General features: G+C 47.0%; 1 protein-coding gene across 2 annotated transcripts; it reads right to left on the bottom strand.

Annotated features, from left to right (window-relative positions):
* Nucleotides 1-646: 646 nt before the first annotated feature.
* LOC123047515 (disease resistance protein Pik-2) lies at nucleotides 647-9,364 on the bottom strand. 2 transcript variants are annotated; one of them, XM_044471085.1, is made up of 5 exons: nucleotides 9,084-9,359; nucleotides 7,757-8,695; nucleotides 5,994-7,566; nucleotides 2,670-2,723; nucleotides 647-972 (listed from the first exon to the last, which is right to left on the bottom strand). In XM_044471085.1, exons 2-4 carry the CDS (start codon nucleotides 8,620-8,622, stop codon nucleotides 2,673-2,675), a joined length of 2,490 nt encoding a protein of 829 aa, XP_044327020.1. In that variant the 5' UTR covers nucleotides 8,623-8,695; nucleotides 9,084-9,359; the 3' UTR covers nucleotides 647-972; nucleotides 2,670-2,672. The 2 variants fall into 2 exon arrangements, with proteins under 2 accessions (XP_044327020.1, XP_044327021.1); XM_044471086.1 differs by lacking the exon at nucleotides 2,670-2,723 and having other exon boundaries at nucleotides 9,084-9,364.
* Nucleotides 9,365-15,327: the final 5,963 nt, after the last annotated feature.

Raw genomic sequence — 15,327 nt, 5'->3', positions numbered from 1 at the left:
CTGTTTGGTTCCCGGCCACACTTAGCCACACCTCATCTTAGGTAAATTTGACCAAGTTAGGTGATTATTTGGTTCTAGCCACACCTAGGGCAAGCATTTTTATGAGCAGCAGACCTCACATGTCATAAACATAAAAATTGTGGCAAGATTCCCTAAGCCATAATACACACCACATACAAATCTAATTTCGTCAAGTTTCCCAAGCAGCAAAGCCCAACTGCGAGACACAAGGAACAGTGAGAAAGTTTAAGTCCCATTCGATAAAAGTGAGCACAGGAACTGTGTGATCTGATATTTTTCTTCAAGACAGGACAAGGCTGAGTTCTTCAATCCCTTGTGTACTGTAATACCTATCTTAAGCCATCCGTCAATGTAAGAGAGGGAGGCGACAGAAATTGCTAGCGGCTTGCTGCTGTCCTGTGTGGTTTAGGTTCTGACAAAAGCGATGTATGTCGATGAATTCCTGACTAACAGGGGCAGCTACGCGAACAACTTCCTAAACATATGCATGTTTATCGAGAAATTAAAGAGCGCACTTTAAAATTATCCATCATACGATTTCATTCTCCTTCTGTGAGCTTTTGTTGAGTTCAGACTTTGTTTTCGAACTTCAGATCATTAAAATGGCTGCATGCATCATTTTCAAAAAAAAAAAAACATCATATAGATAAATACAAGATTTACATTCACATACTTGGTAGCAAATGTTGACGGCATTCTTCGTGTAACAAAAACAACAAATATATTATCCAAGAAAGCACGATCGCCATGAAATATAATTGTTTAGGGCATATCGCGCCCACATGACTAGCCAGATAGAATTCAATTTATTTGTACGAACAGCAAGCAGGCAGACTAGCTCCTTGGACTGAGCCCAGACGTGACCTCACGGTCGGTGGCTTCGTTTTCTTGTGGTAGTGTGTTTATTAAAGCTTCGACAACTAGCTCTCAGCCCCGTAGACCTTCAGCCACCTGTGATTAAGCACACATTAGCTAGGTAGCTTCTAGACAAACACGATATTTTGTTTGAAGATATATTTTAGAGTCAACCTTTGAACCCACAATTGCAGTTGTATAGTAATAAAGGTGTTGGTATTAGATTACATCACTTTTTAGTGACATAGGTGGAAGAATGCGCAGGATTCATTTTTCATGCAGGTTATTCTTTCCTTCTCTGAGTGAATTGAGATTCCATGCATGTTTATAAGAAAATGTGAATGGCATCAGTGTTGCTACAATTTCTGCATGGTGTAATGCACGAGCTAACCACTAATACCCAGTCATTATGCGAGTAAATTGCATAAAATCACCACTTTGATGGCTAGGTTTGCAGAAAACACTACGTTACATTTTCTTTGCAGAAAACACGTCGTCTTTTGTAATCGTTTTGCAAAAACCACTGATCGGCGGATCTAGCTCTGTTAATTGAGATTATCACAGAAGGGGGCCCGCAGTCAGGCTGATGTGGCACCGCTTAGCTTCTTACATGTAACGGCGGCGACTGGTAACATTATCATCCCTTTGTGGGTCCACCTGTCATTGGAAGGGAAAAGAAAAAAATCTGGTTCGTCTTGTCTTCACGCAAGACTTTGCCAGATCCACCGTCGCCGTTGCCTCACCCAGGTCCGCAGTCGCCATTGCCTCGCCCAGGTCCTCCATTGCCGTTGCCTCGCCATCTTCTGGCAGTCCACCACCGACGACGGCGCCTCGCTCCTCGGCTGGAGCGATGGCTACTACAAGGGTTGCATCCCGCCATGGTCTGCATCCCCCTCGACTGGAGCGCCGCCGTGGTCTGCATCCCCTCGGCACTGGTGTGCACCAAGGTCTACATCCCCTTTGGCACCGGCGTGCTTAAGCTCGGCACCCAAACCGCCGATAGCTATCTGCTCGCTCTTCAACCTCAACGGCGGAGGAGGGGGCACTGGATTCTGGCTATGAGTGGCGCCGCTGCCGCAGGTGGCGAAGGGGCGGCCTGCTGCGGCGCGTGCGGTAAACTCCCTGGGTCTAGGTCTTACGGAGACGGCGCTCGCCCCCCGGCACCAGCTACTGACAATGGAGTTGGCCAACCGCTGGCCGCCGCACCTTCTCAATGCCGGGAACCGCCTCGCCGCCCTTCAGTTCGTCCAGATCCGGTTGGGATCGGGGCATCCCCGCCGGATCCATGTTGCCCACCTCTATTGCATCGCCGGAGACCGCCTAGGCGAACCTCCTACGCCCTACAACACATGCACGCCTACAGTGTACTGCACCTGCTCGATAAAGTGACCAAGTGGTCTGACATAGAGAGTGTTTCACTGACAAGTGGGTCCTGTGTCCAACAAAACAATTCGATGTAACGGTGTGAGAGTTTGGCACCACATCAGCCTGACTGGCGGGCCCCCTCTGTCATAATCTCACTTAATAGAGGCAGATCCACTGATCAGTGGTTTTTGCAAAATGATTACACAAGATGGCGTGTTTTTTGCAAAGAAAATGTAACGTGGTGTTTTCTGGAAACCTAGCCTTTAAACTGGTGGTTTGCTGCAATTTACTCGTCATTATCTAGCAAGCCTTAAAAAGGTTGAGTGAGGCCACCGTTCAATTTTTCAGAAAGATATTATTTCAATGTAAAAACATCTTCTTTGTTTGAATAATTTGGATGGTGTGTTAGAGAGGAAGTTGAGTTTTACCTCTTAGAATTTATAAGCTGCCCTAATCACTTGGTCTTTAGCCTGAATTTTTCTCTGTCAGGAAATAACAGTAAGAAACATCATCATTAGCTGTCAAAACAAACAAAAGACTATTAACTGTTCTGTAGACCATCTATGCTTTGGTGCAATTCGCAGAAAACAACATGCAATCAACGGGCAATAATATTTTGGTTACGACATACATGTATGTGTACTTGGTTAGTGTAGATGCGAGCCTATCATCTGCGACAGCTAAGAAATTTACAAACTCTATGGTGCACCACATACCTCCTTGGACAAATGATGATAATTTGATATTGTAACCATGATTGTTAATTGATAAAGGAAAATTTAGACATACAAGCATGAAGCATGCTACATGTAGAAAAATTTAAAAGAATGTAAACATATTTACTTATATCATTATTGTATATGAAGGACTTACCCATTTCTTCCCTGTATCTAGAAAGAAAACTTGTTTGGACAACACAACTACATGTTTCCCTAATATGCAGAACAGAAATGTATAATAGAACCGTCATTTTCTGGGTAGTTTTGGGATGGTAGGATTGCACTACAGGAAACGTGTTCATCCAGGACAGCAGCAAGCTTCTGCAGAACTAATTAGGTAGCTTTTGGAGTCTCAGTTGTGTTACGAAAAGAGTATAGTTAGGAAAGATTTGGAGTCCAGTCCGAGTCTGTCTCATGGTTTGTAACTCCTTTATACGGAGATGATCATAATCGAAGAAGGGAAGCAATAGTTATCCATCTATTCTCTACCTCGTTCTTCTCTCCTACCCCATCACCCCTCTTATGTGCATGCTATCCTAGTTTTTTTTTTTGCAGGGGGAAAGAGAACTCTCATTGCTTAAGGGGGCCTCTCAGCCATAGCCAAGTTTACAACAAAGTCCGGCCCAGTAGTAAACCAGACTGCCGTACATGGGGTACTATGGCCATACGCTGCCAGCTCATGGCCAACAATGTTCTGCCAGCGACTACAATGGGTGAATAAAATCTCCCTGGCATCTAGCTCAACTAATATGTTTATTTCCTCTACAAGTGTATGATGCTGCGACCTGTCTGTCGTGGGTGCTCTGAGCATCGACACTGCCTCCGCACTATCCATCTCAATGATGATAGGCAATGAGGTCCGGTGTAAGGCCAGATCCAGGCCCTCTCTACAAGCTGAGAGCTCAGCCTCTAGTACGGAGCTCCCTGCATGCGCTATAGATGATATCACATCTACCATCCCGTAGGACCATCCCTCCCCGGCCGCACCTGGGAGCACGAAAAAACTCCCGTCCGTGTTGACCTTAGCCCAGCCCCGGCTGGATCTAGCGTGGCGGTACCTTTGCCACCGGACTCAGCCTCACACTCAGCTGAGTAGAGCTGACCACCATCTTCCCCTTCTCTAGGTTCTCACCTGGGCATTGCTGTATGCACATGAGTGAAGTGATGTAGCCATGTAAGGAGCATGGGGACGCCTCAGCAGGGGGTGGCGATTTGTATGTGTGATCTCGTTACCCCCATATGCCAGATTCTCCACATGATCATGATCACCACCAGCCGCGATCGCCGTTTCATCTAGGGGTTCCAACAGCGTGAATAGCCACTCTGACCCTGTGTTGCGGATAGACTCCACCTTGGTAATGTTCCAGTCCTGGGCATGCTATCCTAGTCACTGCTGCATCCTAGCCTGACTAGCTGGTGGGGAGGCTACAAGCCAAAGCCGCCTATCCGCCACAACTATTGCCTGTGACAAGTTTCCATGTAACAACAGATCTCATGCGACAGAATTATTATTTTGTCGCATGAATTTTTTTTGTGTACAATGAAAATAAGTCCTACAAAACTATGATCAAGCTATGCCGCTACAATTATAAACCATTTCCTTTCTATTACTTAAATTCCTTGTTTGGACAACACTCAAGTCTAATTGTTACTCTCGTACTCACTATTACACTCATGTATATTAACTTACCATTAAAAAACTCATATTAACTTACCAAAAAGGTGAAATCTGGTTATTTACCCAAAAAGTTGAGTAGCTTTGGATTATGTACCCAAAGCTGGATGTAAATTGGTAAAAATTTACCGGTACGGGCTTCAATGTAACTAGAAATAAACATCTGGCATTTTCAATTTTATCTGCAAATGAGAAGGCGAGAATGCGAGTGTAAGCAAGCGAGTTGCCCATAGGGCTGTCCCGCGTGCACCTGCCGCTGGTATGTCTCCCGGTGGCAGATCAACCTGACGCCATCCACCCGTACGTCATCTCAACACATCCTCACCAAATCATCGAAGCGTAGTGCCTCCTCGACCATATGTCCTGATTTTCTTTGTGCTATTTATAAAATCAGCCACACCAGCGGCATGGGCAGCCCCCGGTGCCACCAACGCCCAACACGCCCGACCTCCATTGCTACTGCTAGCGAGCTGCCAACAACTGACCCGCCGGCACACCTCAAGCAAGCTGCAGGAACCCGAAAGCATGCACACGTATGTGCATACATGTAAAAGGACTATGGGTGTAAGTAGGCTAAGTAGTGGCTCCTCCCACCTTTGGTGCACCCACGCAGTAAATAGTTAATTCAAAAAAAAAGAAAAAAAGAAAAAAAATCTGAAACTTGGAGGATGTGATTATGAGCAAATGCTTTAGGAGCTTGCAAAGTTTGGTCACCAAAAAACATCAAATGATCTCCATATAAAACGGAATACAAATGATGTTCTGCAACCACGTTATTGTTCACGTGTTTTCAGCACAAACTTTGTTTTTTTGTATAGATTTCTTCGGATGTTATTTCACCACCAAATTTTGCAGGAACGTAAAACATTTGGTCTTAATCACATCCACAAAGTTTCAGAAATTATTGAAATATTCTGCTAAGTTTTTGATCGGGGGTGCACCGGGGGTGCAATGTGCGTGGGTGAACAAAAACCAACAGATAAAGGGTTAAATTTGTTTTCTTTATAGACCCCCCCCCCCCTCTGTGTAAATTATGAAGTAGATTTATATAATTTTCGGCATTTTATCGATTTGACAATCAACTTTGGGTATGCAATCCAACGCTACTCAACTTCCGGGTAAATAACCACCTTTCCTTTACATGGATAAACCAACATAATGCCAAACAAAAATACAATTAGTTAAATTAAAGATTAGAGGAAATGACTGGATAGCTAGTATTTGAAATGCATGAATAACTGGTGTCAATATCAAATTGTACAAGGATATAAAGATGAGAAACAAGCAAATACTTACACTAATTGTATATAAGATAAATAATATAAGCATGTCGCCTGAAAGTGTGAAATAGTAGTTACCACAACTTCGTAGCCAAGTTCCAATATTCTCAATGTCGGTTTGGGCTTGTTCTGGTTCAATCTTATCTCTTCCTCGAATGCATTCTTCATAGTCTGCATCTCTTTGTGCTCATCAAAGACTGTAACATCAATATGCTCAAGTGAAGAGAGGTTCTCTAAACCCAATATGAAATCACCAAACTGACGTACTGTGCGATGCACATAGAAATGTAACTGCAGAGTTTGGAGACTTCGCATGGCTCCTTCTTCAAACCTCAGCATCATGGTGTCACCATTGACACAGAAGCTCGTTAGACACAGAAATGGGTAACCACTGTCAATGACCAACCGTTTACCTCTTCTGTGTTTAGGTTCCTTCACCATTATGTAGAGTTCTCTGAGAGATGGTATGCTCCAAAGGACTTGAAGATCCTGCTCTCCTAGTGTTTTCATTGTAATACTTAGGAACAACAGTTGCGTTAGTTGAACAAATGTTGACGGAAGCTCTTCTTCTATTATTGTGGGCCATATGTCCAGCACTTGCATAAATTTTAGATTCCTAATAGCTTTCGGGATCTTAGTGATAGATGTACCCTTTAAACGCAGATATCTCAGGTGAAACAAACTGCATAGATCCTTCCAATGATTATTATCCACTTTATCGCATCCAGTTAAATCCAACACGCGTAGGACTGGAAAACACGAAAGCGCTGGCAACAAACTGAAAGCTAGGCTAGACACAGTAAGTGACCTCACATGGGCCAAGCCCGTGGTTGTCAGCTGATTAGCAACTTCTTCAATGCAGGTCTCGATGGACAGTCGGCGGATCTTACTTGGTAGATACACTGGCTGCTGACCACCAACTATAGTTAGGAAATTCTCCTCATTTGATAAGGAAATGATAAGGTCACGCACCATATCGTGAACACAACAAGAGCGCACTTTGTTCTCATTGTCAAATCTTTCAGGTTGGACCAAGCTTTTATTAATGAGTTGGTCCAAGTAAGCCTCTCCTACTTCATACGAGCTCTTCCCCTGTTCTTTTTTCACAAAACCTTCACCCACCCATTTCCATATCAGTTCTTCTGTTTTAATCTCATAATCCTCTGGATACACACTAAGATGCAGTAAACAAGTCTTTAGGTGTGGAGGTAGATCAGAGTAACTGACTGATAATATCTGTCTCATGTTCTTCACATCATCATGACTATTATCTAGCCCTGAACCCATAGATTTATGCACCTTGGACCAATACTCATGTGTATGTGCTCTTTCCATTTTACTGGACAGCAAACTAGCAATTGTAAGGATAGCTAAAGGCACCCCACCACATCTTTTCAGAATGTTCTCAGATACTTCAACCAATTGAGCGGGTGTTGTTTTATTTTCAGTGCCATATATTCTTTGGTAGAATAACTTCCTTGACTGAACAACAGAAAGAGGTTGCAGACGATATAAACCACCAGCTTGCTGGGCAACATCAAGAATGCGAGTTGTTGTGATTATTTTACTTCCATATTCATTTTCAGGCAAAGCATATTTGATATTTTCCCAGACAGATTTATCCCATATGTCATCAATAACAATCAAGTACCTTCAATTAATAACAAAACACATATATCATAAGGCTATTTAAGTTCTAATACATTGAGCAGAATTGAGATATCTAATAAAGTTTAATATAAATGGCAAAGCAAATAGAAAACATGAGGGTTCTGCACTACTGCAATTTCCTTGTGGCGTTCATGTATGAAACATTGAGGAACACATATTCACATACATACCTCTTGTTTTCAAGGAATGTTCTTATCTCACTAATGAGCTGTTCTTCACCCCAAGATGCCTCATTAATATTCTGGTACGTGTGCTTGTCAAGTTGATGGAGCAAGCTCTTGAAAATCTGCTTCATGTTAGGATTAAGAGATACTGAAATAAAAGCCGCACAATCAAATTGCGGTTTTTGTGTTTGAATATTGACTTGTCCTTTCATCTTCTTATACACTGCATTGGCAAGGGTTGTCTTGCCTAATCCACCAAATCCAACAATAGAGACCACCTTGAGCTGTTTCTTGGAAACCTCGTCTCCCTGTGTCAACATCTCGACTACCTCAAAGCTCTTCTCGTCAATGCCAACGAGCTCCGTCGCCTTTTTATACAAGGTTGACAGGCGAAGGGTGTCAACAGTTGGACCGCGTGGCTTGGCAGGAGCCTTACCGTCAATCTGGTACCTTTTACGCCGCTCACTGATCTCCTCAATGCGTCTCTTGATGTCTTCGATATCGATGCCGATCTTGTGCCGAATCTTGCCCTTGGTCAGCAGGCTGAGGCACTTATCAATGAAATCCCTGAAGCTGTGCGACTTCTCTGGCTGTCCATGGGTTTCGATGTGCACCATGAACTTGTCAATGTTATCTTCGAGGTCGTATGATAGGTCCCTCACATCCTTGGCCCAAAGCTTGATCTGCCTGTCAGGCGGCTCATCAATTGGCGCCTCAGAGATCTCAACCAGAGCCGCCTCCATATGCTCCATCTCAGCTTTGAGGAACATGATCTCGCCTTTGACACCCTTGTGCAGGTTGTACTCCTTGGTGATCAGGTTGGCGAGCTTGGGCAGGAGGGTGCCCATCGCTCCGGTCACGACCGCGGCCATGCTTGGCCGCACACGTTATCTCTCTTGTTTGTGGAAGTTGGCGTTGGTGATCTACTTGGTAAAAGAGAGCAACCTAAAGAATGGCAGCATAATAAATTAGTCTGGTCCTTTCAAAACATAAATTTAGTAAGGATGATGGCTAATAAGCCAAAACTTTTGTAAGAAATCCAGGACAAATTAAATGCCCTCGGGACCAAACAAAAGGGAGAGTGAACCGATGGTGAAATATTTGGAAAAACCTGCAGCGCGGTCTTAATTAGTTACTACAGAGCAGATATACAGCAATTCTGCTTTTTATTTTCATGGCTGATAACAAATGAATCGTAGGGAAGCAATGATTCCAAGACATGTTGCTTTGCGTAACATGACTAATCAATCCTGTGTAGCAGGATTGCTTAAAGAGCAGCAGCAGATCCGGAGGAAAATTTGCTCAAGGGGAAAAAGAAGAAGAAGGCGATTACCTATCTACTACATAGTACAGCAGCAGATCTGGAGGACGGGCACTCTTGACTTGGACTTGAGAACCGACCGCTCATATCGCTGCCGTATCGAGCCAAAGGAGGGGCGCTGACCGGCCGCCGGCGGAGACCTCGACGGAGAAGGAGGTGGACGGCGTCGCGGAGGCTGAGGCGGACGCTGGATCTCGCGCGGAGGGGAAGGAAGTGGAGAGTGAAGCAGCTAGCGAGTGAGGTGAGCGCTCTCATGAGAATCTAGTGAGGCCGACATGAAATGGTGGAGAGACTGTTGAGAGCGACCCTTTCCTTTCTTTTTTCTGATTAGTCTCGCAGCATTGATGGAAAGAAAGATTCCGTGTCATCCGTATCTATCCATAAAGATAGATAGAGCTTTGCGCAGCGGAGTGGAGTGAGGGACCAGGCAACAGTGCAACACTATTCTCCTCCATCGAAGCAGACGTCCGTTTGGGCGGGAAAACGGACGCTCATGTCCGATCTGGACCGGCTTAGGCCAACTCCACAGCGCGACCCCAAATGGACGTCTGTTTTGTCCGGATTTTTTTCGTTTGGATAGGGCGATGGGGTCGTGTTCAGACCTGTCCTGGGATGCGGTGGCCGTACGCCCAGCGCGCGGCCGCATCCTTTTTACCCCATCCTGTTCGCCTCCATTTTCAAACAACAACGTTTCAAATACCACCGGCCGGCCTAGTTCACGCCAGCGGCCCTAGTTCACGCCCGACAACAAAGCCAGCGGCCTAGACGTCCTCGCCGGCAACACAACCAGCGGTCAGCAACACAGCCGGCCTCCAAAAATAATAGTTTTGTTCGCCGGCAATACAACCAGCGGCCGGCAACACTGCCAGCCTTCAAAATGAATCAGGTTCTTGCCGGCACATAGTCAGCGGCCCAGCGGGTGGCTCCCATGCCAGCCTCCAAAAGAGAACGGCCACGGCCGATCGGACGGACCTAGTTCAGGCCGTCGGCGTCGAACATCTCCTTCTGCCTGGCCCAGAAGCAGCTCCTCGTCTTATCGCTCATCTTGGTCAAGTCCACGCTCATGATCGCAAGGGCGACCTCCTTCGCTTTGGTTGCGGCATTGGTGGCCTCGATGTCGAGCTTCCTCTACCTGGCCTTGACGTTCTCGGCCTCGATGTTGAGCTGCCTTTGCCGCGCCGCCTCCTCCATGTCGATCTTCCATCTCTTGGCCGCCTCCTCCATCTCAAGCTTCTTTCTTTGAAGCTCTAGGTATTGCTTCATTTGCTCGTCCTTGCTTTGCCGCTTCTTCTCATCCCTCACATCCTTTTGAGACATCATGCCATGCAACGTCTCATGCAAGGCCATGGATGAGCATCACGTATGTCGTCCACCTTCGAGTTGATCTTGCCCCTCAGCCTCTTCAACGCCTCGCCATCTCCACCTCCGGCGAACTTGGCCGTCTTCTTGCCTCTCTTTCTTTGTAGCTCACGGTATTGATCCTTGAACTTAGGACAATTGTTGATGATCGTCCCACAATGCGTAAGAGTGAATGGCTTGTCATTGTGCCGGGCCTTGAATGCTTCCAAAGATTGAAATGCCTACACCACAAGATCAACAAGAATTGGACATGCAAACATGTACAAGGCCGAAGTCACTTGGCCGTAGCAAGGAAAGGAGTAAGATGAGGAGAACATACCATGTCCCCAACGCCGAGACCAGTCACGGGCCGTGCTTCAACGCTCTCAAATGCGGCACAATATTTGTTGCACTCTTGTTGGATGAACAACCACCTCTTTTGAATCGAGGTGATGCCACGGTTGCTTGTGATTTGGTAGGGCTCAAACATCTTCCTTCCATGGAAAGTTTTGTGGACTCTCGTCCAAAAAACTAGGCCCTTTTGTTGCGCACCTGTTGAGGGAGTCCTGGATTAGGGGGTATCCGGACAGCCGGACTATATACATCGTCCGGATTATTGAAGTATGAAGATACAAGACTCAAGGCTCCGGCCCGTGTCCGGATAGGACTCTCCTTTGCGTGGAAGACAAGCTTGGCAATCTGGATATTATATTTCCTTCCTTGTAACCGACTCCATGTAAACCCTAGCTCTCTCTGGTGTCTATATAAACCGGAGAGGATGATCCTTAGAAGGCCGATCACATTTACAATCATACCATCATAGGCTAGCTCCTAGGGTTTAGCCTCAACGATCTCGTGGTAGATCTACTCTTGTACTACTCATACCTTCAATATTAATCAAGCAGGAAGTAGGGTTTTACCTCCATCGAGAGGGCCCGAACCTGGGTAAACAGTGTGTCCCTTGCTTCCGGTTACCATCAGCCTAAGACGCACAGATCGGGACCCCCTACCCGAGATCCGCCGGTTTTGACACCGACATTGGTGCTGCTTTCATTGAGAGTTCCTCTGTGTCGTCGCTGTAAGGCTCGATGGCTCGTCTCGTTGTCAAGGACAACATCACCTCTGGGGGAGCGCTGGCTGTAGGCCAGACTCTCTGACTTGGCGGCTTCATTATGGCCGCCCCGTCGGCTGTCGTGCCAACGATGGCCTCTCGGGTCGTCACGCATAACCTTCGCATCAACTCGGAGCTTGCCGAACAGATGGATCCGATAGAGCTCTCCTCTCTTAATGAGCTCTTGGATCGCATCGCCGCCTTGGGAGTCGCTACGGACTATGACCGGATTAGGCTTAAACTCGACCAAAAGGACATTAGGTCCCCGCCGGCCACCCATGAGATAGCGGTAGTGGAGGAACCACACACGGGTTGCCCCTCGACTTTGAGGACGAATTATGTCCGGATCGCCGAACTCTGTGAGCCGAACACCTGCTCAAAGGAAGACATGACCCGGGTCCCGGACTTAGAATCGGGCATTGGGCCGAAGAGATTGGGCAACATTCCGGATCCCGAACTGTCAGGCTCGGAACCTCCCATGCCCCGGGGTGTTAGATCGGATCAAAATCCGGATTCAGCCAACGACACTCACTTGGACTTAAACCGTCTCTCCCGCATCAGGCAAGAGCCCCAGGAGACAGTACACAGTTACTGGGCCAGATTCCTCCTTGCGCTTAACAAGGTCGAGGACTGCCACAAGGAGGACGTAGTCTCACTTTTCTGCAAAAACTGCACGAACAAAGGACTCCTTAATGCTATAAGTCGCCGTGACATAGTACGCTTTGCGGACTTGGCAAGCATAGTACAGAAGTACTGTGCGATGGAAAGCGCCTGGAAGACCCAAACGGAATTTTGGGATAGTACGGCCCTCACCAAAACCTTTGTCCAAACTAAACGGCCGAACTCTCGTAAGTCGACCAATTCAATTCCCAAGAAACCAAAACCCCGCCCCAAGGCGTGCAACCGTATTGGAAGAATGGCTCAATGGGCCATGTAAGCTTCACAGTACGGCGGACGCAACACCAACCCATAGCCTTAGGGTATGTTGGATACTCTGGCAGGTAGCAAAAAGTGGCGAGGATCTCCTTGAGAGCCATAAAGCAGAACAACATCCCGCTAGGGAACACAATACGGTACTAACAGTCTTCGAGACTTTCGCCTCAAATAATAGGCGTAAGCGAGCTCATCGAAGCCCCGCTGAAATCTGCCATGTGGCAAAAAATAAATCCATGGAACAACACTGCTATAACTTTCAATGCCAGTGACGAACCACAATTCCCGACCATCCGGGCACCAGCCGCTCTGGTCCTCAGCCCAATAGTCGACGACTTTCGGCTCACTAAAGTACTCATGGACGACGGAAGCGGATTAAACTTGATCTATGAAGAAACACTCAAGAAGATGGAAATTGATAAAAGCCGCATTGAACAAAGCGGCACAACCTTCAGGGGAACCATACTTAGTCGGGAAGCACGGTGTGCGGGAAAAATCACACTCGATGTGGTATTCGGCACCCCAGAGAATTACAGGTCCAAAGAAATCACATTCCAAGTGGCTCCTTTCAGCAGCGGATACCACGCCCTTCTAGGGCGGGACGCGTTTGCAAGCTTCCAAGCTATACCCCATTACGGGTACATGAAGCTTAAAATGCCCGGAAATCATCACTCTAGTCAGTGAACCGGACGTCGCACTCCGCGCCGAAAACAAAACCGCAGCACTAGCCTTGGAAGCATTATCCGAAGCCCTACCAGCAGAAGAATTAACAACACTGCGCGCCACCATGGACAGGGACGACGTGATACTCGACAAGCGACCCAAGTCCACCTCATTTAAACCCGGAGATGAGATAGTCAAATTCCAAGTCCATCCAACGGACCCCACGAAGACAGCTTCCATTGGGACACAGTTGAGCCCCACTATGGACGCCGCACTGCGAGACTTCTTACGCGAGAATTGGGACATTTTTGCCTGGCACCCATCGGACATGCCGGGCATCCCGCGCGGATTGGCCGAACATAGCCTTAACATACTAAAGGGATACAAACCTGTTAAACATACCCTAAGGTGATTTTCAGAGCCCAAACGGCAAGCCATGGGGGAAGAGCTAGCCGAGCTACTTGAGGCCGGATTCATCAGAGGTATCAAGCATCCGGATTGGCTGGCGAACTTGGTAATGGTACCAAAGAAGGACGAATCCTGGCGCCTGTGCGTCGACTTCAAAGACCTCAACAAGGCTTGCCCCAAGGATCCCTTTCCCCTCCCTCGCATCGATCAAATCATCGACGCCACAACAGGACACGACTCGCTGTGTTTCCTCGACGCATACTCTGGATACCATCAAATAAAGATGGCAGAGTCCGACCAAGCTGCGACAGCTTTCATAACGCCATATGGCCCTTTCTACTTCAACACTATGCCTTTCGGGCTTAAGAATGCCGGCGCAACCTATCAACGCATGATTCAAACATGCCTGAAAAAGCAAATCGGCAAAACAGTGGAGGCATACATGGACGACGTAGTCATAAAAACAAGACACGTTGAAACCCTAATAGATGACTTGTGGCTTACGTTCGACAACCTCCGAACATACGACATCAAGCTGAATCCAGAAAAATGCGTTTTCGGTGTCCCCTCTGGAAAACTGTTGGGCTTCATCGTTTCCAATAGAGGAATTGAAGCTAATCCGGCAAAAATCCGAGCTTTGTCGCAGTTGGCTATACCAACAGACCTCAAACACATCCAGAAACTAGCTGGATGCGTGGCTGCTTTGAGCCGCTTTATCTCCAGGTTAGGAGAAAAGGCATTACCTCTTTACCGCCTTCTTCAGCGCACCGAACACTTCGTGTGGACGGATGCAGCCGCGGACGGACTCGGTGAAATAGATATCTTGTTGGACAATAATCCAGTCCTAACAGCGCCAAATATCGACGAACCTATGCTGCTGTACATAGTTGCAACACATCAAGTTGTAAGCGCAGTACTCATCGTCGAACGAGAGGTTGACGGATACAGATTCCCGCTACAGAAGCCGGTTTATTATGTATCCATGGTCCTTACCCCATGCAAATCCCGATACCCACACTATCAAAAAATAGCATACATGGTCTTCATGGCATCCCGAAAACTACGACACTACTTTCAAGAGTGTTCGATTACGGTGGCCTCCGAAGTACCACTAAACAATATAATAAATAACCGTGATGCCACGGGCCGGATTGCTAAATGGGCCATCGAGCTCCTTCCGATCGACATAACATACAAGCCTCGGTGGGCCATCAAGTCGCAGGTATTAGCTGACTTTTTCGCCGAGTGGACGGAAGCCGAACTCCCTAAAGAGTACGGCGCGTACTCTAACTGGATCATGCACTTCGACGGCTCTAAAATGCTGGCCGGATTGGGAGCAGGTGTAGTCCCAACGTCTCCCACTGGAGACACGCTCCAATACGTCCTCCAAATATTATACACAGACTCCAACAATGCAGCCGAATACGAGGCTCTATTGCACGGTCTTCGGATGGCAGTCTCCATGGGCATTCAACACCTAGAGGTGCGTGGGGATTCAAACCTTGCAATATCACAAATAAACGGAGACTTTGATGCCAAGGATCCGAAAATGGCAGCCTACCGTAATGCTTTCCTTAAAATGTCAGCTCGATTCGAGGGGCTCGAATTCCACCATGTGGCTCGAGAAAACAATCAAGCGGCAGATGTCCTTGCCCGCATCGGCGCTAAACGCGACCCTGTCCCACCTAAAATATTCCTGGAAAGGCTGTTCAAGCCATCTGTGGTATGGGAAGGGGAGTCCGGCAATACCAGCACGGATCCGAATACATCCCCAGATTCCGAACTATCAGACATAATTGGAGG

The sequence above is a fragment of the Triticum aestivum genome, chromosome 2B, assembly GCF_018294505.1.
Source record: "Triticum aestivum cultivar Chinese Spring chromosome 2B, IWGSC CS RefSeq v2.1, whole genome shotgun sequence".
NCBI classification, from domain to species: domain Eukaryota; kingdom Viridiplantae; phylum Streptophyta; class Magnoliopsida; order Poales; family Poaceae; genus Triticum; species Triticum aestivum.
Note: the sequence above shows the minus strand (reverse complement) of the source record. Positions and strands in the feature narration are given on the sequence as shown.